The sequence below is a fragment of the Pelodiscus sinensis genome, chromosome 10, assembly GCF_049634645.1.
Source record: "Pelodiscus sinensis isolate JC-2024 chromosome 10, ASM4963464v1, whole genome shotgun sequence".
NCBI lineage: Eukaryota > Metazoa > Chordata > Testudines > Trionychidae > Pelodiscus > Pelodiscus sinensis.
The window spans coordinates 18758833-18784554 of record NC_134720.1 but is presented as its reverse complement, the minus strand read 5'-3'; the positions used below and the strand labels follow the sequence as shown (position 1 = coordinate 18784554).

General features: G+C 42.9%; 1 protein-coding gene across 3 annotated transcripts in view; it reads right to left on the bottom strand.

Moving 5' to 3' along the window:
* The window catches only part of COL4A3 (collagen type IV alpha 3 chain), a 149644-nt gene that overhangs the window by 97180 nt on the left and 26742 nt on the right, over nucleotides 1–25722 (bottom strand). For all 3 annotated transcript variants that reach the window (XM_075937589.1, XM_075937588.1, XM_075937590.1), the window contains exon 2: nucleotides 4320–4376. In XM_075937589.1, coding sequence (XP_075793704.1) covers nucleotides 4320–4376 — 57 coding nt within the window. The remainder of the gene's footprint in view (nucleotides 1–4319; nucleotides 4377–25722) is intronic.

Sequence of the window (25722 nt, the reverse complement as noted above, 5' to 3'; positions counted from 1 at the left end):
AAAAGTATCAATGTACACAAAAATATTTGCTAAGGCACAGGAAGTATGAAGATGTTACACTCATACTAATTTTTATCTTAATTACTAACATTGGTGTCTTACAAAAAAGTTCACCGTGAGTGGGAGAGGAATCTGAATACCATTCATAAAATTCATATGGAACTGGTGATTGAACATAAGTAGCTTACTACAGTTCACAACAGAGTTGCATTGGAGTTAAAAATAACAAAATTTGGAATTAAGCTTTTGGGGCAGAAAAATAGGCAATAAATAATATTGAACATTAAACATTAATATCAATAAAAAATAAATAATAAAAACAAAAACCAGAAACATGTAAGCTAAGCAAGAAGGAGGGAACAGCTTATTAATTTTCTTGGAGCAAATTTTCTCATTACTTTATAAAAACACCTATGAAATGGAGTTTTGTTTCACAATGGATGAGTACTCTAGAGATTTCATTTCTGATGGAATTTGTGCCCAATTAATAATTTTGTTTTAAAGCATCACCTACCTCCATTCTTAACAAGTCATGAACATCATAATATTAGATTTATATGTAAAAAGAATACAAAAGGAGGGAAATGTAGTAAAGGTTTTGGCTATGGACAAGTGGAAATCTCTTACGCTGTGTCTAGACTACATCCCTCATTCGACAGAGGGATATAAATTAGACACTTCAAAATTGCAAATGAAGTGGGGATTTAAATATCCCGCACTTCCATTTGCATAATGCGTCATGGTGCTCTTTCGAACAAGCGCCATTTCGAAAGTAAAACTGTGATCTAGATGTGGTTCTTTTGAAAACAGCAGACTTTTTCAAAAGATCCTGTACTTCTCAAAAAATGAGGAGTCTAGATCGCAGTTTTACTTTAGAAATGGTGCTTTTCGAAAGAGTGACACAATGCGATTATGCAAATGAAGCATGGGCTATTTAAATCCTCACTTCCTTTGCAATTTCAAAGTGTCTAATTTACATCCCTCTGTCAAAAGAGGGATGTAATCTAAACACAGCCTCTATCTACCCCTTTAAAAACAATAAAGATGTTTAAGGACTCTCTGACATGCAACAAAATTTAAATAAACAAAGAGGCCAATTTTCTTCTAGAATAACTCCTGTGTATTTGGATCCAAACTCAAGAGATATGAAATGTGTTATAAGGTATCTGTGGGGTTTGTATAATAAACTATTAAATGAGGCTATGTCTACACTGCAGAGCTATTTCAGGATACCCCTGGTACCCCAAAATAGCTATCCCGCGTCTTAAGAGCAAGCCCATTATATCAAAATATAACTGGCTCACTATTCCAACATCCCTGTTAACCTCATTGCATGAGGGTTAAGGGATGTTTCGGAATACCGCTTTATTTCAGAATTTGGCGCTGTGTAGGCATTGCCAAATTTCAAAATAAGCTATTTTGAGGTAAGGGTGATGTGTAGATGCATCCTGAGTTGTCTGGTTATATTTAAGAGACAATGTGAGTGATGAAAAATCTTTTATTGGACCAACTTCTGTTGATTCAAGAAGAGAAAAACTTTTGAGCTCACATAGACCTCTTCTTCAGATCTGCATGAGTTGGAAAGCTTGTCTGTAATACTAACTGAAATTGAACCAATAAAAGTATTTGCTCAACCCACCTCTTCTCTCTAATCTCAAGGTTCAACATGACTACAACAAACTATAACGGTTACATTCAACACATTTCAAGGAAAATGAGAGATCATCATGCAATACCGAGATCTGCCACTGGATGGGGAACAATACTAACTCAGATGGAGAATTTTATCATTACAAGGCTGAATATCTTGCCACCTCACTCTATCCCTGCCCTGTCTAGTACCCTGGCTCTGACACTTAGAGCTTCATTCCCAGATCCTGGCTCTGGCTTGCTCCCTGGACTGGATAACTCAGTTCCTGATTTTGGGCTCTGGCCACTATACTTGGGCTCTGATTTGGGTTCTGCTTCAATTGCTAAACCAGTCTCCTGTTCCAAAGGATTAGGCAAGAACAGCCTGATTCTTAACATACTGAGTAGTATGCTTATCTGTTGAGAACCTTGCTCATTTTCATGCATCATTATTCGCTTTATCCTACTTCTTGTATTATATAACTGACACAGATCACCACAGATCATCTGTGATCTTGAAAGGTTCTTAACATTCTGCCATTTTTAAAGCACATTAAATTATCTGATTATGATATCCCTTCCTTGCTCATCTTCAGACGCACCCTCATGCTAATCACATATTAATTAGCTACTTAATGTACAGCAAAACAATCGGAAAATTCAGAGATATTAGCAGCTGTTTAATTTAGGCATGTAAGCGACTAATCAGATAGTCAACTATCCGATAATCAAAAGCTTATCGGATAGTCGACACACTTGTTCAGTGTTTCTCAACCTTTTTTTTAATAAAGTACCCCTTTTAAGAAAAGATTATAAGTACCTCCAGTACCTACAGTTTTCAAACACACAATTTTTTCTACCATTGCAACACATTTGTTTAAACAACTTAATTGTATCCAGGCATGCGATGTAATGTTTGGGTGTAAAAAGTACAGAAATAATAAAGCACTGTAAAACTTAAAACAAAAATTCAGTTTTCTCCAAATTTCAGTTGTGTTGACGTACCCCCCAGACTTCACTCAAGTACCCCTAAGGGTACTCATACCACTGGTTGAGAAAAACTGCACTAGTTAACAAGTTGCTTCCCCCGCCTTGCTGTCTCTATCAGAAAGAGGCAGCAAGGGTGGGGGGAAAGAGAAAAGGGTCCTGGGGGGAGCCGGCTTATAAGCCAGTTCCCCCCAGCTGCAGCTCAGTGGGAGGGGGCAGTGGCGCAGCGGTGGCATTCCACATTTGAAATGTACAAGAGTCCCCACTGGGGCTCTTGTACATTTCAAAGTGGAAGCACCACATGGAGTTCAGGGCCAGGGGGGGACTCTGAGCCGCTGGTCCCAGGCTCCATGCAGTGTTTCAATCTTTGAAATGCACAAGATCCCCTGCTAGGGCTCTTGTACATTTCAAAGGTGGAACACCACTAGCTCTTGCTACATTTTGAAGAAGAAGAGCCCTTATCAACTCATTGAAATTCCATCGACTAGTCAATTAGTTGATTAATCTAATTTTAACATCCCGAGTTTATATTTTTCCTTCAATGGGTGGTTTCTATTATTTATTCTCATTTTCACAAAATGTCCCTAATTTATCTTGATCAAATTAAAGTTAGATCAGACCAATTAAAAACATGAAAATGTACATTTCAGGATTTTAGGGAGAAACAACTGTACTTTTATTTTTATTTTGTTTTGGGGGGAGTGGTGCTTGTGAACCTCTGATTTTTCTAATATGTCTTTTTATTTTTACTTTAAGCAAGTTTCTATTTGTGCAAATTTTGTGGAGTGCATTTGCCCAGCTAAAATGGATAATGAGAAGTAGGTTTCTTCTTTTGAGATAGTGAACCAGAGGAGAAAAGTCCAAATTTCTTGTAGTTAAGAACTTGGGGAGATGGTTTTAGGAATAGTCTGGATTACAGAAGTTATTGAGATCACCCTGCAAGGATACCAAGGCTGCCGGAAACCATGCTTGCAGGCTGACTACTGGTATCAAAGCTCTGAGACATAGCAGCATAACAGTAAGGTGCCCTAAGTTACAAAGCAAGTGGTGACAGAACCCCTTACTGGTCTGGGTGATCCCCCAAATGTCACACAAATCTTGGGACCAACACAGCTTCGCAAGTGCAAACAAAGTCACTTGCTGGAGTTCAACTTAAGATGAACAGTTTGTCAAGAACATGGAGAGGTCGGGAGAAGTTGCTCTTCTGACTTTAGTAACATGGAAATCTGAATAACTAAATAAATAGAAAAGATTGTAAAACTTTTATGTTGTTCCTAGTTAAACAACATGTACAGAGTTCTTCTGAGGTAAATAAGTGAATCCATCTTATGTTGTCTAAAGCAGTGGTCCCCAACCTTTCGAGGTTGTCGGGCGCCAGGGGGCGTGGCCGTTTGCCCGCCGGGCACCAGGGGGCATGGCCGTTCGCCTGCCGGGCGCCAGGGGCAGGGACACTTGCGCCCCGAGGGGCGGCCCCCCCCATAGCCGCATGCCCGGGGGCGCCCCCCCCCATAGCTGCATGCCCGGGGCCGGTGCTCCCCCCGCGGGCACCGTGTTGGGGACCACGGGTCTAAAGAATCCTTTACCAGAAATATCTGTTTGGATCACCCTCCAGTAAATTCATTCTGCCTGTCATGAATATGTTATTAATTTGTACCAATGATTTATTCAGTAGGGAGAACAGGATAACATATTTAATCTCTTACCTTATTACCTTTCATTCCATCACAGTAGCAGTGACTTTTACCCTTGCAGACACAGTTCTGAAAAAGAAAAGATAGGAACTTTACAATGAATGGAATTATGTTAATGTGCTGTTTGATGAAGCACTTAAGTCACTAACATCAACTGTTTCTGCCTTTCAGAAGCAATCCCACAATGCCCAGGACTGGCACCTAAATTGGTGCAAGTGCTCCTCATGAGGTCGCACACTGCCGATACAAGAAGCATAGTGTGAATATGCAAAAAGCAGTTTAATTACTGTGGTAGCTATAGATCAGGTTGACTTAATTTTGTAACATAGCCTTGCCTTAAGAGAGTGTGTGAAAGAAACAGTGTGTGGTTGGGAGAAGTAGGAATATAATTCTGGGTTACAATATTAATTTTTTCTCCTTTGGCTCAATCTAGTTACAAACGCTTTCTCTGGCTTCCTCATGTTGCATCTACATACCCACTCTGTATCTCAGACCCCTATACATCATGATAATGAAGGGCCCGATCCAGTATCTCCTTATGGACCCAGTCCGCAGCCACACATGAGCAGGAACCACATCCTGTTACTTTCATGAGTGAGATATCAGGTTCTAGCACCCCTGCCTATGCAAATGTTGCCAGTGTACTGAATAGTATCCTTAGGAGCTACTAGTGGCTCCCCTCTGAAATCCCCTTACCCTTTGTCCTATCTTGCCCCTTCTCCCACGCCAAACTCGCCATGGCTAGGGCTTTCACGGCTGTGTGCCTAAGGGAAAGTGAGAAAGCATTGTCTCTAACGTGCATAAATCAAGGTTATGAGCGCATTCAAAATAGTTCCTCTGTTTCTTTAGCTTCTGCAGATGTGCCCTTGAGAGTCTCCTCCTTCACATTGCCGAGCAGCTCCATCTGATAAGGAGAATAACTAGGCTGCATAAGGGCAAGATGTTCAGGAGGTTCTGCAGTCATCTGCTGCTGTTCCTGATAGCAGGAAAAGGGCATGGAGACAGACTATCAATGACAAACTTAGAATCGACAGCTGGGAGAGGAAACAGGGGCAGGAGCAGATGATACAGGGTCTCGAGAACCAAACAGATATGACGAGGTCTCGGCCTGTGCTGCAGACTGAACACATGCATGTTCACCTCCCCTTGCAGCCTATTATGGAACAGTTTTCCATGCCCTCCACAAACTCCCTCCCTAAGTAATCAGTAACTCCCCACACACATTCCTCGCATCAAGATCAGGTCAGATGGGTCCAGGAGGAGCACGTGCTCCTATTGAAATCTGGAAAGCCTCCAAGGAGGATCCACTGAGCCAGAAAACCAACTGATTACTTGGGAGAAATAAAAACGGAGGCAGGTGTAAAAGTTAAAGGGCCAAAACAAGGGAACTAAAAGGGGACACCAAACAGAGAGGCCGGACAGTGCCCACTGCCCCTTGAAGGCATCAAGAGTGCCAGCGGATGCTGTCCAGTGGAACTCTGCCCAGATGCGTGAGTGGATGCAGGCGTGGAAATAGGCCCCACGGTGGCAGGCCCCTCCCTCAGCCAACTTCTACTGCCTGGTCTTATAAATGGCCGTTTTGGCCATAGACAGGAGAAGGTTGATGAGAAGGTCCCGCAACTTAGTGGAGCTATGGATGGGGTGTGCAAAAATCTGCAAGTGAGGGGAAAAGTGCAGACACAACCTCAACAAGAGGCTCTGGAGGAGCCAAAAGAGGCTTACAGGAGGGTAATAGAAGACAGGTATATTAGCCCCAGACTAAATAAGCTTCCTTTCCTAGGGTAAGCTAAAAAGGACTAATCCAGAAGAATCCGACACTTGCCAGAAATAAATTAGGGCCGATAGGCCAATTAGGACACCTGGAATCAATTAGAAATGGAACCAATTAAGACAGGCTAATCAGGACACCTGGAGCCAATGAAGAACCAGTTGGTATTGGTTAAAAAGACTCCCCCTTCTGTTATCTCACAGCAAGGAACTTGGGGTAAGAAGGCACTGTGGAAGGTCTGGGTGGTACAAACATTATGAGAAACCAGCAGGAAGAGCCTGTGGTAAGAAAGGTGCTGGAGAGGTGATAGGGAACTAGCCCAGGGAATTGTTGCTGTCACACAGCTGACACTGGTGACATTACAGACAGCTGCTATCACAGAATTCCTGGGTTGGGACCTGGAGTAGAGGTGGGTCCAGGTTCCCCCAGTTCCCCAACTTCCTGTTCCCCAAGCATGAGAGAGTTGATCTGGACAGTGGGACACACCATAGGGGAGAGACTAATGGGAAAAGGGTCTGTCCTGTCCCTGAACCACTCGGAGGGACAGTGGAGTTTACAGGATTTGGTCTCCTTTCTGTTCCCCATGCTGACTAATAATAAGAGTGGCTAAATAAAGGGCAAGTTTGTGCCCCTAGGGAAAGTATTCAAACCGAGGGCTGCTGTGAACTTTTGAGGTGAGAAATCTGCCCGAAAGAGAGGGAGAAAAGGCTTTGACTCACCATGCACTCCATCCCTAGGGCCATGTTTCCCAATGACAGCTGGGCATTCACCCAACAGCAACAACCTCAAAAAATGCTCTTCACTGCCATCCCCTTTGTAGGAAACAGAAATGTGTCTACAGATGTTTAATAAAAATGTACTTAGAGAAAGAAAATGAATCTTTTTGTCTCCTACACTAGGTGGTTGCTGATGAAATTTATATACAGTGGCAATTGGTGTATTAAAAGAGTAAAATTAATGCACATGCAGCAGTCCTTATAAAGGTCATACTACGGTGCAAGAAAGCAATGCCTGGCTCAGTGCATTACAGAAAGACATGTATCTGGGGCTTACTGTAAAAATGTTCTTTCAAAGCCCTCCTGATTTGAATAGCCTCCCGCTGAGCACCTATAATGGTCTGGTTTCTGGCTGTTCAAAAGCAGCTGCCAGCCAATCTATCTCAAGGCTCAGACCCTATAGAAACTTCCCTCCTTAGCTTCACATATGTTACGGAGAGGAGAACAGGTTGCTATGACCATGAAAATATTTTTCTCACTGAGGTTTGACCTGTGAAAAAGGCAGCACCAGCAACCCTTTAATCTGCACATTCTGCACCTGCCGAGCTTGTATTTGAAGCACTCCTTGCTGCAGTCAAGATTTCCAGTGTAAGGCTTTATGTGCCATGGGAGCAAGAGGTGGGCTGGGTTTGCCAGATTCATAATTGGCATTTATACCTTCCCAAATGGAATCTTCTGGTGTGAAAACAAAGTCCCTCCTTGCAGCTTTCTTTACAGGGTCCAGTGTTTCTGAAAAGGCATACATCAAATGGCTCCAGAGGTATAAATTAAAAGGAAAGAGGTTAAAGACTGAGGCAAAAGGAAATGTTCTTCTGGAAGTTTCCATAAACTAGAGTGAAAGTAATATTACACTTTGGAACCAGATTCTTATTCAGTATGCTTCAGGTAAAAGATGTTACAAAAATCACAATGTTTGTTCAACAACTATTTTTCCTCCCACACTAGTTTTAAATGAATAAAACTCCCTAAGCTTCAGAAGAGTCACTCCTGATTAACACTGGTGCATGAGAGACTAGTTTTACAAATCTCTTGTGTTAATGGCACTTTTAGAATACTTGCTACTGAAATTAGTAGCAAAACAGACATTAATTTCAATGGGAACAGGGGCAGGCCCATGAATTATAAGGAACAATCACAAAGCAAGCGTCACTAATGCCATGTGACCCATGACAGCAGCCTATTTTCCACCTGTAAGTAAGAGAATAGACATTAAGTGCCCCTATCCCACAAACACATGTTATGAAGTGATTAATCTTTACTGACATGTGAGATAAGGCTATGGGAGTGCTAACTGCATTTAATGATAGGGCCTCATTCAATGGTGAAACTCCAAAACAGCTAATGGAAAAGCTAGTCAAGTTACACTTATTTCCAGTATTTTAAATATCATCATTTAAAACTAATTTGGACAGTATCAAGATCTAATATTGTATATGGATCTTATGAATGGAAGCCAAATGACTTTGTGTAAGGCACATATTGTACCAATGCACAAGTTAATATAGATTTCTCCATAATGATAAAAAAATCCCTTGACATCTACTCAATAACATACACTTGTATAGCAAAAGCTAGTACAAGGCATTACTGTTACACTAGACTGTGTTTTAAATGACAGAAGCCAGGAGAAATACATGGGTAGCAATAATAAAAATAAACAAGAGTGAAAATAATCCTTGAAGGAAGAATTCAAATATTGCTTTCAACCATATATCAATGTATTTTAGAGTAAGGGTATGTCTACACTACCCTCCTAGTTCGAACTAGGAGGGTAATGTAGGCATACCGCACTTGCAAATGAAGCCCGGGAAATTCAAATCCCGGGCTTCATTTGCAAGTGCGGTATGCCTACATTACCCCGCTAGTTCGAACTAGCGGGGTAGTGTAGACATACCCTAAGACCCTCTCTACCATTTCCCTCCCTTCTCCAGAGCTTTCTTGGGCTGAGAATTCAGTGCTTAGCCACAGATCAAACATTAAACTGTCTAATTAATCATATACAAAAGATACAGATGGCAGAACTAACTAGCTATCATTACCAGCTTTGTCACCACTCAGGAGTGGAGAGTTTTGCGGGGCCCAGAGCAGCACAATTTTTGCGGGGCCCCCCTTTGGAGAAAAAATAGAAAAAAGGTGTCAAATGCGCAAATCGAAGGCTATTTTCATATTAAATGTGAATTGGGTAAATTTGATAGAAACTTAATTTAGTTGGATAATTTTTATTTTAATTATATTGTAAGTTATTCTTAAACAAAATTCTGCATTAATAATTAAAAATTTTCATTTGTATTTAAGTCTATTATAGCTGTCTTTTGGCAGCACATTCTTCAATTATGTCCTTAAAGTCCACTTCTTTACACAGGTCGTTTTCAATCGATATAATCGAAAGACCTACAAAATGCTCCTGGCTCATAGTAGATCTGAAGTAATTCTTTATTAGTTTCAATTTTTCCATAGTACCTTTTAGACTGAGATTACATTCTTCAAGTTCTCTTTTTTTCTTTAATTTCTGTCTTCCCGACAAATATTTTCTACCTGCGTCTCTCGCTCTGCTAGTCATTTTATAATTTGGGGTTGTCAGCGAATTTACACTTATAAAATTGTTACTTATCTGTAAAAAACGGAGTGAGTGACATAGCGCATGCGCCATGGCTGCACCTGAAAGGTAGTAGCGCGTGCACAAATCAGTTTCAATCTGTCGCCCGTTGCGTATTCACATTACTTCATTGCACATCTTTCACATATCACTATTAAATGTTTGTTATTACAAAAACTAGCCAATAGCCTGTCATAAGATGGGATTTTCGGGTCTCTCCTCCACGTCTGTCTCTCTCTCTTTCTCTCTCCTCCTCCTACTGTCCCCCCCCAGCTCTCCTCTGTCTCCTGCCTCTCTCTCCGTCTCTCTTTCTCTTCTCCCCCTCCTGCCTCTCACTCTCTCTTTCTCTTCTACTCCCCCTCCTGCCTTTCACTCGCGGAGTCCAAACGGCTGCTTGCACTGCTTGCTCCCGTGTGGTGGCCCGGCTGAGCAGTGCAGAACTCAGCCGAGCGCCACAGCGGGAGACGAAGAAGGGTGGGGTGGTGACATACACAGCCAGAGGGCAGGACCTGGACCCTCTGTCACACCCTTTGCCTCCCGCCGTAGTGCTCGGCTGAGTTCTGAGCCGCTCAGCTGGGCCGCCGCATGGGAGCAAGCGGCCGTTTGGGCCCCACACACCACCCTTGTGCTGCACGGGGAGCACGGGGCCCAAACAGCCGCTTGTGCTGCTGCTTGCTCCCATGCAGCGGTTCGGCATGGGGTCTATTGAAGCGTGGGGCCCAGGGCAGCTGCCCCGCTTGCCCTGCCCTATATCTGCCGCTGTCACCATTACCTGTGGACAGACCAACATTCTGCTGCATAACTTGGAATGCTATGAAACTAAGGTTAGGAGGCCTGTCTTCTGGAAGACTACAGACAGTCTCAGTACAGTGCACTGGTAACTACATTAGCCTTGGCTTTTGTGCAGATCTCCAGGGGGAGAAGAGGGCACAAGGAGCTGTTGCAAAAATAATTCCACAGTGTGTGTGAAGGAGTAAAAAGCTGTTGCCTCTCTGCATTCCTGGACAACATTAACAGTCCAGATAGACGTGAAGTGGAGGTGTAGAGGCAGGATTCCTGTTACATAATCCTTCCTCACCCTAAGGGCCCGAAGCAGGCAGTTGCTCCACATCACTCCCTGCTTACATGGCATAACTTGCTGCAGAATTCCGTATTACTTAAACTTTGTTCTGAGCTTAAATTTCACTCTGTGCAAAGCATCTTTTGACCCAAAATGGGAAGCATCAAACATTGTCCAGATTAAGTCTGTTTAAATGTAGGTTGCAAAGTAAATAAATAAGCTCTGGTCTATACTAGGGAGTTACATTGAAATAACTCCCCCCATTTTGAAATAACAAGCTGAGCGACCACACTTATTTTGAAATAAGGGGCTGGGTTATTTTGAAATAATAACTCCTGATTTCCATGAGGAATAACACTTATTTTGAAATAGTTACTTAGAAATGGCGGTAGTGTGGATATTCCAGTGCCATTATTTTGAAATAACTACTCCCCGGAGTAACTCCCCAGAGCTTCCTGGGGCTCTAAGTTGAGGTAGCACATCCACATTAAGGGAGCCTGACTTGGACTAATTTTGAGACTTCCCTGTAGTGTGGACATGCTATTTCAAAATAGTTATTTCAGGAGTTATTATTTAGAAATAAGTTATTTCAAAGTAAGTTCCTACTGTAGACATGCCCTACGAGAGAACTAGGTTGCAGATAAAAGCAGACAGCAAATTCTTAAAAGAAATAACTGCCTCTACTCAAGCTCATTGGTCAAATCCATGTGTGAGAATTACTCATTTTCCAAGCTAGCCTTTTAAGGAGTTAAAACATTATCAACTTAATTATTTGGAATGTTTGAAAAAGGCTCTCTCTTTGTTGTTTGCCAACTGGTAATTGCTGGAGTGCAGTAAGGCTCTGGTTACACTTGCAACAATGGCCAAATATGACTCCTAGTCCCCTACATTGGTTTCATCTCAGCTCAGAACTCCCTCTTGCCAAGGGAGTCCTCAACAGGGGAGAAGACAATAGAACAGGGCTACTCAACTTTGGAAACCCTGGGGGCCACAATGATACCCACAGCACATGCCAAGGGCTACAAGTTAAGTGTGTTTGCATATATATGCAAATAGCTTCTTTCACACAGACAGGCATGAATACAAAGATTAAGGCAAGACTACATAACACGCAGGCCCCATTTAAGTCAGTTCTGATATTAAGAAAATGTGATATGTACCCGATTTGAAAAGCCATATGGCAGCACTTTTAATGAGCAATGATAATCCAGGAATTTAACTACTAAAACATATCAACAGAAGACCGTTATATTGACTACTTTTTTGTTTTGGCTTCACAATTTTAACAAATCAAACAAAAACTGCCAATACAATATTTACTGAAATGTAAGTACATTCAGTGTGAAGTTAAAGGCACTGAGGGGAGAAGTAGCATGGCTAGAAAAGGAACCCAGGCATCCTGTTTCCCAGGATCCCTTCCTTTCCCCACCAAGCACCAACTCCCACAGAGCAGAGACTGGAGCCCCCAAATCTAATCAACAGACCCACTGCCCACCTACAAGAAAGAAAAGAAGCCAGAAGTTTTAACGCCCAGTTCCCTGCTCTAACCCAATGCATCCACCCCTCCCCAAGAGCCAGGCATCCTCCAGCCCTCCCGCTCCAACCCAATAACCTTGCCCTCCTCTAGAGCCAGGCACCCCCCAGCCTCCCTGCTCTAACCCAATGCCTCACCCCTCCCTCAGAGCCAGGCAACCTCAGCCCCCCTGCTCTAATCCAATGCCCTTTCCCTCCCGCAGAGCCAGGGACATAAATCTAGCAGGGCAAAGGGTAATGCCCTGGGTCTCACTGGAACCATGAGAACTGGGGCCCGTGACCAGAGCAACTGTGAATGGTCCAGGCCTGTGGCTCTGAATGTTCCATTGAAGGCACATGCTGCTTCCTCCTTCCTGATCCCCTTTCAGGGCAAAAAATCCTGGACATTTTTTGCCTTTTAACAAACTCGTCCGGATGGTGATTTAACATGTAAAAACAAGGACATGTCTGGGAAAAACTGGATGTATGGTAACCCTACCCAAAGGCCCAGTGCAGACCTCTCACACCTCAGCCTTGCTTCCTGGCTCTGCTGCTGCCTCGCCATGTGCCTCGCTATCCAGCTCCCCGCTGCCTCTTGCCTCCCGGGCAGCTCTTGCTCATGTGCCGACGTGGCCTAGCTCAGTGCGGTACCACTCGACTCCGCTCGTGGGGAGGCACTGCTACTGTGGCCGACGCAACAGGTGTGCTCTGCCACCACCTCTTGCTGCCCCCCTGCCAGCTCCTGCGCATGTGGATTGGCTCAATGTGGCGCCGCATGGCTCGGGTCACCAGGAGGCGCTGCCACTAGAGCCAACAGCAATGAGGCAGGCACGCGGCCCAGGAAGTGGCTCAAGGCGCCACGGGCCACATACAAACAGGCCGCGGCCCAGATGTGGCCCACGGGCTGCATGTTGAGAAGCTCTGGAATAGAATCAGGGAGGATTTTGGCTCCTTTGTGCCATGGAACAAATGGAACTTAGCTGACTCTGTGATTCTTTACATAACATGTTTTCAAATACACAAAGTAAATTATTAGAAAAATAGCATTTTCTCCTTTTCTTTCATTTCTACTAATCTGTTAGTTGTAACAATAGAAAGTTAGGCGTTTCAGATAGAAGTATGTTTTTAAAGTTGTTTGTGTCCCTTTAAAGAATGTCTCTATAAGAAAAACAAATACTTTTCATTTTTTGGACGAGATAAACTGTACCTTCATAGTCACTCAGGATAAGAAGGTGCTTAAATCAGACAGCCAGTCTAGCCTAGTCTCTGTGGGCTACAAATGCCCATGTAAATTTTCACCATGCGAGTCACTGAATGAATTACAGACTCAAGAATAAAACATTAGAGGTTAATGCTCATTATATCTCAAAAGGAGTAAGTTGCTAATTAAGCCACAAATAAATGTAATTGTCACTTGTGCTATTTTATTGCTAAAATCTAATACTTCTAATCTTTTAGTCTTTTGCTCACTTCATTTTCCACCACCTTAATTTATTATAATATTAAATAGTAATTACTGTTCTTTAAAGGTTAGGAGTGAAACCCTTCTTGTCCAGTACTCGACCATAGTAGGTTTCCTTGAAAAATACTGTGGAAATAGGGGGAGCAACTACAGAGGGGGAGAGAAGTTTGGAGCAAAGCAATCTGGGAACTTCTAAGAAAACTCATGGTGCTGCCAGATGTACCCAAGGCTGGAGTTCCATGAGTGAGGTAGGCTCGAACCTCCTGCTCCTCTCCTTGGAAAGTGTTCAAGTGGGCATTTTGAGGGGTTTTTACCTCACCTCTTTTTCCCGATCAGAAGAAATGAAATCCCCTGACTCCCATGGCAGAAGTCCAATCCTGGGGCATTGCATGCTGGAAATTAAGAGGACTTCATAAACAGCAGCCTTCCAATCAACGAACGAGCGAAAGAGAAAGCAGTTTAGGGTCATGGCGCTTTCCAACAGGCAATTGTGTATTTTACATAATTGTGTATTCTTTGAAAAGACTTTGAGGAAGATCCCTCAGATATAGTTCTGTTATTGGGAGGGGGAAGAGGGGAAAGGGAAGGATGAACTAAAGCTCAGAGCTGCGGGAATTTTGTTAGAAATCCAAGATGTGCTTTTTATTTTCCTGTCTTACCTGATAGGCAGTTACAAATCAAAAGGAGACAATCTGTGTGTGAAGTATAATATTTCTATTTCAGTTTCTATTCTCCTTAATAATGTCCACAATAGATTCCCTGGTAATAAGTGGAAACTCACATATTGCTGATCCTACTCCTGACCACCCTACCGCATTTAATATAATAGGAATTTTAAAATTAAATAAAAAAACAATGCAAGATAGAATGGGCAAATAGTCCTGGAGTTTTATTAATGGTAGTACTAGGAAGTGCATAAACATATAACAGAGACAGACCTCAGCCCCAAAAGCTTACAATCTAAGTAGGTGTGCTACTTCTCACTCTAATACAGAAACAGGAGGTAAATTCATGCATCAGTTGAAGACACTGTCAGAATGGCTTAAGTGTTTGTTGGACAAAATTTTCTTAATTAAGCTCACTGTGTACTCTTTCTGGGGAGAGTGAGCCTGCCACTGGGGGTGAATGAGCATTGTAGCAAAACTGTTTTATTCTCCTCTCATACTAGTTTTTCAATTTGATGGTCCTGTTCTGCAATTCTTGCTCAGATGACTCATTTGGGGGTCAACCACAGAGCTGGCTGACCAGGATCAGTGTAATCAAGAACATTTAATTTCTCCCCTTTCCACTGAAACATCTGCACACATGGAGGGGTGGGTGGGCATGGAGAATACTTGGACCAGATGAAGATTTATAGCCTTGTAATGTGTTTGTGGTTACTCTGAAGATAATTTAGCTAAAATCCTACGATTTGTCAAGTAGTGTATGAGAATAGGGTGGTTTAAATAGTTTGGGAGCAGCATATTGGTGCTCACTATTCTAGATTGCAGAAGCTGTTTAAAACCAGTCAGAACAACAGTATAGCTAGGCCTTGCATGTCCGTCTACATTTAGCACACGTTTTGGGGGGATCTGACTGTACCCATGTGGTTTCTTCATATTGTTTTTGTTGGATAAAGCGCAAAAGGTACAAATGGCACTTATTACCTTTCAACAAACACAATAATACTTATGCTGCTATTTTTTCTCTTTGGCTGTGTCTAGACTGGCAAGTTTTTCCACAAAAGCAGCTGCTTTTACGGAAAAATTTGCCAGCTGTCTACACTGGCCGCTTGAATTTCCACAAGAACACTGACTACCTACTGTAAGAAATCAGTGCTTCTTGCAGAAATACTATGCTACTCCCGTTTGGGCAAAAGCTCTCTTGCGCAAATCATTTGCGCAAGAGGGCCAGTGTAGACAGCACAGTACTGTTTTGCGCAAAAAAGCCCCGATGGCTAAGATGGCGATCGGGGCTTTTTTGCGCAAAAGCGCGTCTAGATTGGCACGGACGCTTTTCCGCAAAAAGTGCTTTTGCGGAAAAGCGTCCGTGCCAATCTAGACGCTCTTTTCTGCAAATGCTTTTAACGGAAAACTTTTCCGTTAAAAGCATTTGCGGAAAATCATGCCAGTCTAGACGTAGCCTTTGTGTATTAAGACAAAACAGGCAAGATTCTTGTATCTGTACTTGCAGTAATTAGCATTCTACTGCAGGTACATCAAGCACTATTCAGTATAATTCAAAATCTGGCCCAAAGCTTTTAAACTGTTAGGCTGGTAGAGTTTTCATGTATCCCCTGTTGTTCCTTCCCTATGCTTGAAATCACTCAAAGCAAAAAGCCAGATTAGACTAAACAAATGTAGTCTTCAGTAAGAACTATGTTGGAAAGTGTTCAAATAAATCCCCTTCTTCCCCACAAAACATAAAAGAAAAAGAAAGGTTAGCCAAAACAGTCCCTGAGAATTTGGTTTTGTGGAGAGACTTTTGAAAAATTTTGATTAGCTTGTTCTGCTGCCAACCTTTTGTCCTGCTTCACCTCCTTACTCCTTTCATAACGGGGAATCATTGTAATAGGGCAACCTGAGAACCAGGAACTATATATCATCCAATTGGCAAGAAGTCAAATTTTACTAACAAGTGCCATGATTATCATCACTTAAGCACTTCGCATTACTCCTCCCATCCCCATTCATTATTTGGTGGACACAGGGATATTAATTTATATTGTAGGTCTTCTGGTTCAAGGACTTGTCTTTTTGCATGTCTGTAGAATTCTTACCATAGTTTTGTACACTATAGATAATATTATTTTAAAAATGGGTCCTTGAAGGCCACACATAAGGAAAAAAAGAGGCTACACAATAGAATACCATACCACCAAACAGTCAGAAACCTTTCCTTGCACAAAACATAACTGGTAGTAATGCAGTGTAGGAAAAAGGGTTCTGACCTTCTGAAAGCAAAGGGAGTCAGAAAAATTACTATATGCAGAATGATCCGCTTGCAAAGTGATGTAAGTTCTGGCATAGTTTCCAGCACAATTTAACACTGAGGCCAGACCTACACTAGGCATGTGAAAATGTAACTGTGAACACAACCATCAAGGTTATATGCAGGCTATTGGTAAGCCTCCTGCTCGGCCCCATGCCATGCTGCTGCCTCGGTATTAGAAGCAGCACCATGGGAGGCGCAGGCGGGAGCCACCTGCCCCCCGCATGTAATTGTGTAACCACTGACATTTTCAGTGGTTACACATTTAGTTAATTAAATGCATTTTAACATTTTGCAAAGGATAAGTTCGAATTAAGATATTCAACTCCAGCTATGTTAATTACGTAGCTGAACTTTGGCACCATCCCCACAGGGGGAAGTCAATGGGAGAAACACTCCTTGTGAGGAGCAGGAGTACCATCATCAATGGGGCCATCCTCAGTGTTTGATTTAGCAGGCCCTTACTAGACACACTAAATCAAATGCCAGAAGATCAACCTCCAGAGCGTTGATCCACAGGTAAGTATAGATGTGGACTGAGTAAAACAATATTAGCTTTTTCCAGAAGAAACCTACAATCTATATCTTAATTTCTTTTAATACCAATAGTTCTAGAAACTCCAAAGCTGTGCAGGCTACATTTTTTTAAATGTTCACTAATATTGGGTTAATCTGGGGTGAGTCTCATGGTGCGCTCACAAAACTAGAGACAACTTTTACAAATGTTTGCGGCAATCTGGTTTGCATTCAGATGTCAGGGAATGATATAATGAAACCTACTGCTCCAAATCCCAATAGATTTTGTTATGTCAGCTTCCTCTATGCAGACCTGTGTAAAAGTGGAATGCATATGGCCACAGTTGGTAAATTTTCATTTGAACAGAGGGAAAGAATAGCAAATAAACTAAGAAGTTAGCCTCTCTGTACCACTTTTCATGGAAGCTTCTGTACCCTGTCACAGAACTGGTATGTCAAAAAAGAACTACAATACAACTATAAAGCAGAAAAATACAAAATCATAACATAAAGGATCAGGTGAAATGGAATCTTTTCAGTGTATCTAAGAAGTGTTGTGGTTTTAAACAGAAACAGCTGACATTTAGTTTTGTACCTGATTTCTGAAAACATGTAATCTATGCCAACATACTGAGTTGTTCAATCAGCATTTACTAAACTTAGAACTGTACCTGCTCCTTTTTATGTGGTTTGTGGTGGATTGGTGACAGCTAATTATAGAGAATGAAGGCCAATACAAACCAACGCCTGGAATACAACCACATTTAGAGGTTGATCCTGCATTTCTTAATAAATTTAGAAAAATTCCCACTAACCTCAGGAATAGGATTATATAAGAATTAACCAACACAACAGCACACTTAAGGAGGAGTGTTTTTTTATAGATTGGTTGATGGTTATATATTTTCAAATGTACAGCCTCAGTGTCAAATAGGGAAACTATGCAAATCACAGCAAATAATTAACAATATATGAGTGTTCCCAAAAGCATGCCTAAGAGCAATAAGTGCTGTAACTTGGAAGGGAAAGTGCTGTCTAGCATCTTGGCTCATTGTCAAACTGTACCATTCTGCATCACATGTATATCAGATACTGGTATAGATATGCTTATAAATCAATGACAGCATAATTATGTTAATTTTTTTCATAGAAGATTAGGGTTGGAAAAGACTTCAGGAGTTCATCTACTTCAGCTCCCTGCTCAAAGGTCCATCCCCTAGTAAATCTTTCCATCCAGGGCTTTTTCCAGGGAGAAGCTATATGCATTAGCTTCATTTGGTGTGCATTACCTTCCCATCTGCTCAGCAGTCACCATAAGGGGCAGAGGAAAGGCTCGACTAACTGCAAACCTTTCCAAGATTTTCTGCATGGGGAGGAGAAAAAGCTGCTATTCTCTTGCACAGTAACCTACCATGTAGATATCACATACAAGGAATTAGTGGGTGATTTTATTCTTCCTATGCAAGCATGTAAAGCTTTACTATGAAGTTGCACCTAACATGCAAATGTGTGCAAAAGTGACCTACTCATTCTTCGTTTAGATTCTGCTCAAAAGAGCTAACAACCTATCTTTTTTGACTCTCAGTCAATATTCCTTCTAATCTTTTCCATCCAGGCGTGGTTTTTTTCCCATCTATGTGTGGAATAATTTTTTTATGTGCATCCCACCAGTAGAAACAAAAACTTAGCTGGGGGCAATCTGCTAATTAGCTGGGCAGCACTTGAATCTCTCCTGAATGGCCACATAAGCGCCCAGCTTATAGGGAACACTGCTCAGAATATTATAAAAAAGATTGTTGTATATTGGGTTGTAGATATAGATCTTGTTATTATGGTAACTGAGTAGGTCACTGGGGTCAGCCCAGCTAGTCTGGGCTTGTTCTGGTGAGTTCTGTGCTATGCAATAAAATGGACACTTGCACCTACTCCAGCTCTCTGCCTTTCCACTGATTTCTTCCTATACTCTGAAACTCCCCACGACATAACAAGTGGCGACGAGGATGGGATGCCTGTGCTGCCTCCAGCAACAAAAGAAGTAGAAGTCAATGTAAGAAAACAAACTCTTTCTGGCTGTTCTGGAAGGTGGGGGTAAGAACTGACTGCTACACTGTGCAAACTGAAACTAAAATCAAGGAGCCCAGAGACTGGAAAAGAAAAAAAAGGGGGGGAGTGCAGCAGCCATGGCTACACTTACAGGGTCACTGGGACCTTTTGAGGAGACTGTAGAGTAAAGGCACGTATATACTGAGCGTTTTGAACTTTTTGTTATTGCAAATGACATTAAAGAAGAGAAGAAGGTGCCAATATTTTTAAGTGTTGTAGGGGCTAAGACCTATTCTCTGCTACGCAGTTTGCTGCTCCCTGTTAAGCCAGAGACCAAATCTTACAATGACATTGTGGAAATCCTGGGGTCACATTATGCTCCAAAACCACTGGTAATTGCAGAAAGGTACAGGTTCCATAGCAGAGACCAAAAGGAAAGTGAAACCATTGTACAATTTGTAGCCAATTTGAAAAAGCTTGCTGAACACTGTGAATTTAAGGAGATGTTAAATGATGCCATACGTGACAGGTTAGTGTGTGGCCTGCACAGTGAAGCTATACGGAGGCGTCTGTTAACAGAAGCTCAGCTCACCTTACAGAAGGCCATTGATATTGCGGTCTCCCTGGAACTGGCCACACAGGAGGCACAATACCTTAGTGCACCCCCTGGGGTGCATAAAATGTCCCAAGAACCTACTCACAAAACAGTGGGGAGCCAGGAATGTTACCGCTGTGGTAAGACAGGTCACCATGCATCAGAATGCTTGTGTAAGAACCTAGTGTGTCGACAGTGTGGAAAAAAAGGACACATTGAGCGTGCCTGAAAACAAAAGAAAAAGAGGCCTGTGGCCTGGCGGAACAAAAAGGAAAATCTGCATACCATCGAGCAGACGCCTGATGATCAAAGCGACACCTTGTCTAAAGAAGAAGTGCCCTGCTATGTTTTGTCTTTGAAAGGGGGCTCCCATGAATACTTTGTAACCCCACTGTTGGATGGCAAACTGGTACGCATGGAAGTGGACACTGGTGCAGCAGTTTCATTGGTCTCAGACTCGGTGTATAAGGAAAAGTTGAAGCATCTTCCACTTAAGGCAACAAAGATCATTCTGAAGACATATACAGGAGAAGCAGTACCCCTATTGGGCACTACTGATGTTAAGGTGGAACTAAATGGACGGACGGCAGAATTACCACTGTTTGTGGTGAAAGGCCATTACCCAGCCTTAATGGGGAGATCATGGCTTAGGAAGATCCCACTGGACTGGGCAGAAGTGCACCGGATGACTAAAGAAGAAACAGGTCTGACTGATATATTAAAGAGACATGCTGCTGTTTTTGGAGAGGATCTGGGAAGTATGAGGGGAATCACCGTGAAACTGAACATTAAACCTGGTAGCCAACCAAAATATCTGAAGGCCAGAACTGTGCCATCTGCTATCAGACCAAAAGTTGAAGCAGACCTGGAGCGCCTAGTCAAAAATGGAGTCCTAATACCAGTTACCCATAGTCCATGGGCAACTCCAATAGTTCCAATATTGAAGAAAGATGGTTCTATTCGGATTTGTGGGGATTTTAAGGTCACTGTTAACCCTGTTTTATGTGCAGAGCAATACCCCCTTCCTCGCATCGATGACATCTTTGCGGGCCTGGCTGGGGGACAAAGGTTCAGCAAGATTGATCTGAGTCAAGCATATTTACAGATGCAAGTTGAGGAGGAATCCCAAGAGCTGTTGACTATTGTGACTCATAAAGGGCTTTATCGTTACTGTCGCTTACCCTTTGGAATAACTTCTGCTCCAGCCTTGTTCCAGAGAGCTATGGACCAGATCTTGTGTGGCTTGCCAGGAGTTCAGTGCTATCTTGACGACATCCTGGTCACGGGCGGGAACGAGGAGGATCACCTTAAGAACTTAGAGGCTACCCTACAAAGACTGGAAGAGTATGGCCTACGAGTCCGTAAAGATAAGTGTGCATTCTTTCAGCCCTCTGTTGAATATTTGGGACACATCATTGATGCTACTGGTCTTCATAAGTCCCCTTCAAAAGTTAAGGCTATTGTGGAAGCTCCACCCCCTCAAAATGTTAGTCAACTTTGCTCATTTCTAGGACTATTGAACTATTATGGAAGGTTTATTTCACAGCTAGCCACACTATTAAAACCACTTCACGAGCTCCTTGGCCAGAACAAGGTCTGGAAGTGGACTGACGCCTGTGATGTTGCATTTAACAAGGCTAAACGTGCATTGCTAAATGCAGAGGTCCTGACGCATTTTGATCCATCCTTACCTTTACAGTTGGCTTGTGATGCCTCCCCATATGGAGTGGGCGCGGTCTTGTCACATGTTATGCCCTCAGGAGAGGAGAAACCAATTGCTTTTGCTTCACGCACCTTAAGCACAGCTGAAACTAACTATGCACAAATTGAACGTGAAGCATTGGGAATCGTTTTTGGAATTTGGAAATTTCACCAGTACCTGTTTGGACGGAAGTTTACACTTCTCACTGACCATCGACCTCTGACGGCAATTTTTGGTCCACACTCAGGTATTCCACCAATGGCTGCTAGTCGTATGCAACGATGGGCATTGTGGCTTTCAGGACACACATATGAGATCAGATATCGGAAAGCCACTCTACATGGCAATGCAGATGGTCTCTCTAGGCTGCCTTTGCCAGTCAAACATCAAGATAGTGGCCAGAAGGAAATCTTTTACTTTGAGCAGGTAGAGAACAGGCCCATCACTGCTGCACAAGTTAAGAGAGCAACTCGTGTTGACCCAGTACTCTCCCAAGTAATGGAACTAGTGATGCGTGGAACATCTCTACGGAACTCTCAGGTCTCATCTGACCTTGTCCCTTACATGTCCAGGAGAACGGAGTTATCAACCCATTCGGGGTGCTTGTTGTGGGGAATGCGTGTCATTATTCCAAAAATACTGAGACAACAGATGTTAGAGCAACTGCATTCAGGTCACTGTGGAATGGTGCGCATGAAAGAAATTGCACGAAGCTATTTTTGGTGGCCTGGTTTGGACAGTGACATTGAAAAGAAGGCAAGAGCTTGTATTTCTTGCCAGGGTGTGAGGAATGCACCTCAATTGGCACCTCTGCACCCATGGGACTGGCCTGAAAAACCATGGCAACGTATTCATGTTGATTTTGCTGGCCCATTTGAAGGTAACATGTTTTTGGTGGTGGTAGATGCTCATTCCAAATGGCCAGAAGTCTGTATAATGCCTTCCACTACTGCTGAGAGTACTATCAAAAAATTACGGGGAATCTTCTGTCATTTGGGTATTCCTGAACAACTTGTGAGTGACAATAGTCCACAGTTTGTGTCTCAGGAGTTTGGAAATTTTATGAAAGCAAACACATCACTTCAGCACCGTATCACCCGGCCACAAATGGATTGGCTGAAAGGTTTGTCCAGACAATGAAACAAGCTTTGAAATCGGTTAGAGAACATTCACTCGTACAAAAGAGTCTGGACACCTTCTTACTATCCTACAGAAACACTCTTGACGCTACAACCAAAGTGTCCCCAGCTTTTCTAATGATGGGACGTCAGCTACGCACGTGCTTTGATTTGCTGAAACCTTCAGAACCACGACAAATTGTGCAACGTCAGCAGGAAGGTCAAGTTATCAGGCGTGCATCTAGAGCAAAAGACCGAACCTTTAGTCCTGGACAGACAGTTTTGGCTCGGAACTATGTTCCTGGAGCTAAATGGGTCTCTGCCACTATTATTGCTCAAACAGGACCTGTTTCCTATACTGTCCGGACTGCGAAAGAGCTCATCTGGCGGCGGCATGTAGATCAGTTATTGATAGGTTATTCCTGCCCCCGAGGCACATCTCCAGTTGAGTTGCCCGTCCTTCCCACTGCTGGTGAGCTACCGTGTCAAGAATCACCTGCTCCTGACTCTCCTCCTCCATCACCACCAGCGGCGAACAATAACCTCCTCCCTGAGCAGGCTGATCCAACAGCCTCACCTGTTCACACTTCAAGTTCCCAGCCCAGTGTCAGGCCTGCACCCATAACATCTTCGGGTGTGAGAATGCCGGATGTCCGCCGTAATCCACCTAGAGAAAGGAGGCCTCCTCAACGGCTGGACCTTTAGTTGAGATTAACTCACAGATGGGGCAAAATAATCCCCAGGGTTAGCTGGGAACTTGAGGCGTTCTACCCTCATTTCATAGTTAGTTTTTGTTTTCTTAAAGGGACGTTTTTATTAAGGGGGGAGGAATATGTTGTATATTGGGTTGTAGATATAGATCTTGTTGTTATGGTAACTGAGTAGGTCACTGGGGTCAGCCCAGCTAGTCTGGGCTTGTTCTGGTGAGTTCTGTGCTATGCAATAAAATGGACACTTGCACCTACTCCAGCTCTTTGCCTTTCCACTGATTTCTTCCTATACTCTCAAACTCCCCACGACATAACAAAGATGTCTAACTTTCAAGTATTATCTGAGCAGATAAAGTATCACCCTCCTGAACGTTTCTGGAAGTTGAGATTTCACAAATGATTAACAGGGAAACTTAATCTTAAACAACAGAGGTTTTAGTTTCTACTTGCAGAGAATAGTTTCCACTTGCAGAGAACACAAACTGATCTCTGAAGGACAAATGCATTGAATTAATGTACTTTGTACATCATTTATGTGATTTCATTTCACAATATAAAATATACTTATGCCAATAATTTGGTATCAAAGATATTGTAGGTAAACTGAATGTACATATTGCTACTCATATCTGACTTTGGTGTATTACATGACAAATTCTGAGGTGATCTGCTGAGTTTCATTCAGTATAAAAGAGAGGAGAAGTTGGCTCTCAAGCCCATTCAATACAAGAGGCACCAACAGAATGAAACAATACAATGAACCCCCATAATTTTGCAGCCTACTTACAGAGATTAGGTATGTAGACACTCTGAAAAAAAAATCGCACTAGGTGCCTATCTGCATCTTTAGGGTCATAAATATCTGGTATTTTGATACCACAATGATGAACACAGTATAAGAACTTAAAAAGACAAATTAAGTTTTCTGAAAATGGATTTATGTATCTACAGACAATAAATAACAAATCTGGCATTTACTTCTAGAACTATCTGATAAAGTATGAAAGTAGATTAATAGGGCACATTAATCCATTTATTCAAAACATTCAAAAAAATGAAAAATGTGTCTTTTCAATGAACTTATTCTATAAGGGTATGTCTACACTACAGCACTAATTCGAACTAACTTAATTCGAATTAGTTAATTCAAACTAAGCTAATTCGAACTAGCATGTCCACATTGAGTGGACCCTGAATCGAGGTTAAGGATGGCCGGAAGCAGTGCCAGCAGGGCATCAGATTAGGACTTAGAGCGTGGAGCTGCTGTCTCAGGCTAGCTGAGGGCTGTGCTTAAAGGGACCCAACCCCCACCCCAGACAGACAGTTCTCAGGGGTTCCCCGCTCGCTTTTCTAACTCGATGAGGGACAGCAAAGCAGTCCTGGCTTGGAGTGCCCTGAATGCCCACACTCGGCACATCACAGCACTCGGCCATCAGCCCAGCTGCACTGTTACCAGATTTGCCCAATACTCTGGGGTATGCTCATTTATCAGGGTTACCCTTATGGGACTGGGGGAAGGTTGACAGTTCTATCAGTGTGCTGTTGGTGCTTACTTGGGCTCTCATATGGAGCTGAATTCTCCCTGCTGCCAATTCCCCCTCCCACTGGAGCTCTCCTGCAGGAACTAGGTTCCTCAGGATGGGGTTCTTCCCACCTTAGCAACACACACAGACACCCACACCCACTAACAGAGCACGTCTGAGAGGACTGGGTACTCAGCACTCACAAGCTGACCCCCATCATATGTCCCTGGACTCAGCTGGCTGGGTTTCACAGCAATGCCACACTGCACCCTCATGTGCCTTTGGACTCCGTGGGCTGGATTAAACAGCACTTTAAGCTGCCATCCTCATAAGCCCCCAGGTTCAGCACTCCCTATCCCCACTTTCACACCACAGTCATTCACTGGTAAACCACACGATGAGCAAACCCCACAGGATTTTGGGCACTACAGGGATCTTTTGCTTGGGTACAAGAAGCGTTGTTGCAGAGCGAATGGGGAAGCCAAAACAACACCCCTTAAGGAAGAGTGAGCAAAAGAGAAAGAAAGAGAGAGAAGCAACCAGCTTAACAATGAAAGTGATTTATTTCTGAGTAGTGAACAGATATCAAACAGTTACAATATTAACAGTTTACATAGGGCAGGGTCAGGAGGCTATGCTTAGAGAGATAGTTGATGAGAGAGAGAGAGAGAGAGACCTCACCACTCCACGGAGCTTGCACTGATCGGGGTTCCCATTTGATGATGGTAGCCGGGGGGGTCCAGAGGGCAGAAGAGAAGCAGAACAGAGCCCCCAGCACGATCAGACAGGAGATGATGAAGTCTCAATGGAACTGATGCAGTTTAAGTCCAGGTATCAGAACAGTTTTCTTGGGGCAAGGAGAGGAGTTTTTATAGGGATAGTTCAAAGAGAAAGAGGAGAGACAATAGAGTCTGATCACCCCTGGTTATGGGTGATGTTCCTTGAACGAGCTCACAATGCAACTGGGCAGTTTCAGTATTTTAGATGTCAATAGGATCGTTACTAGAATTGGTCTGATAATGACTAATTTGGGTGTGAGCAGGCCTAGGTTCATTAGCATCTGG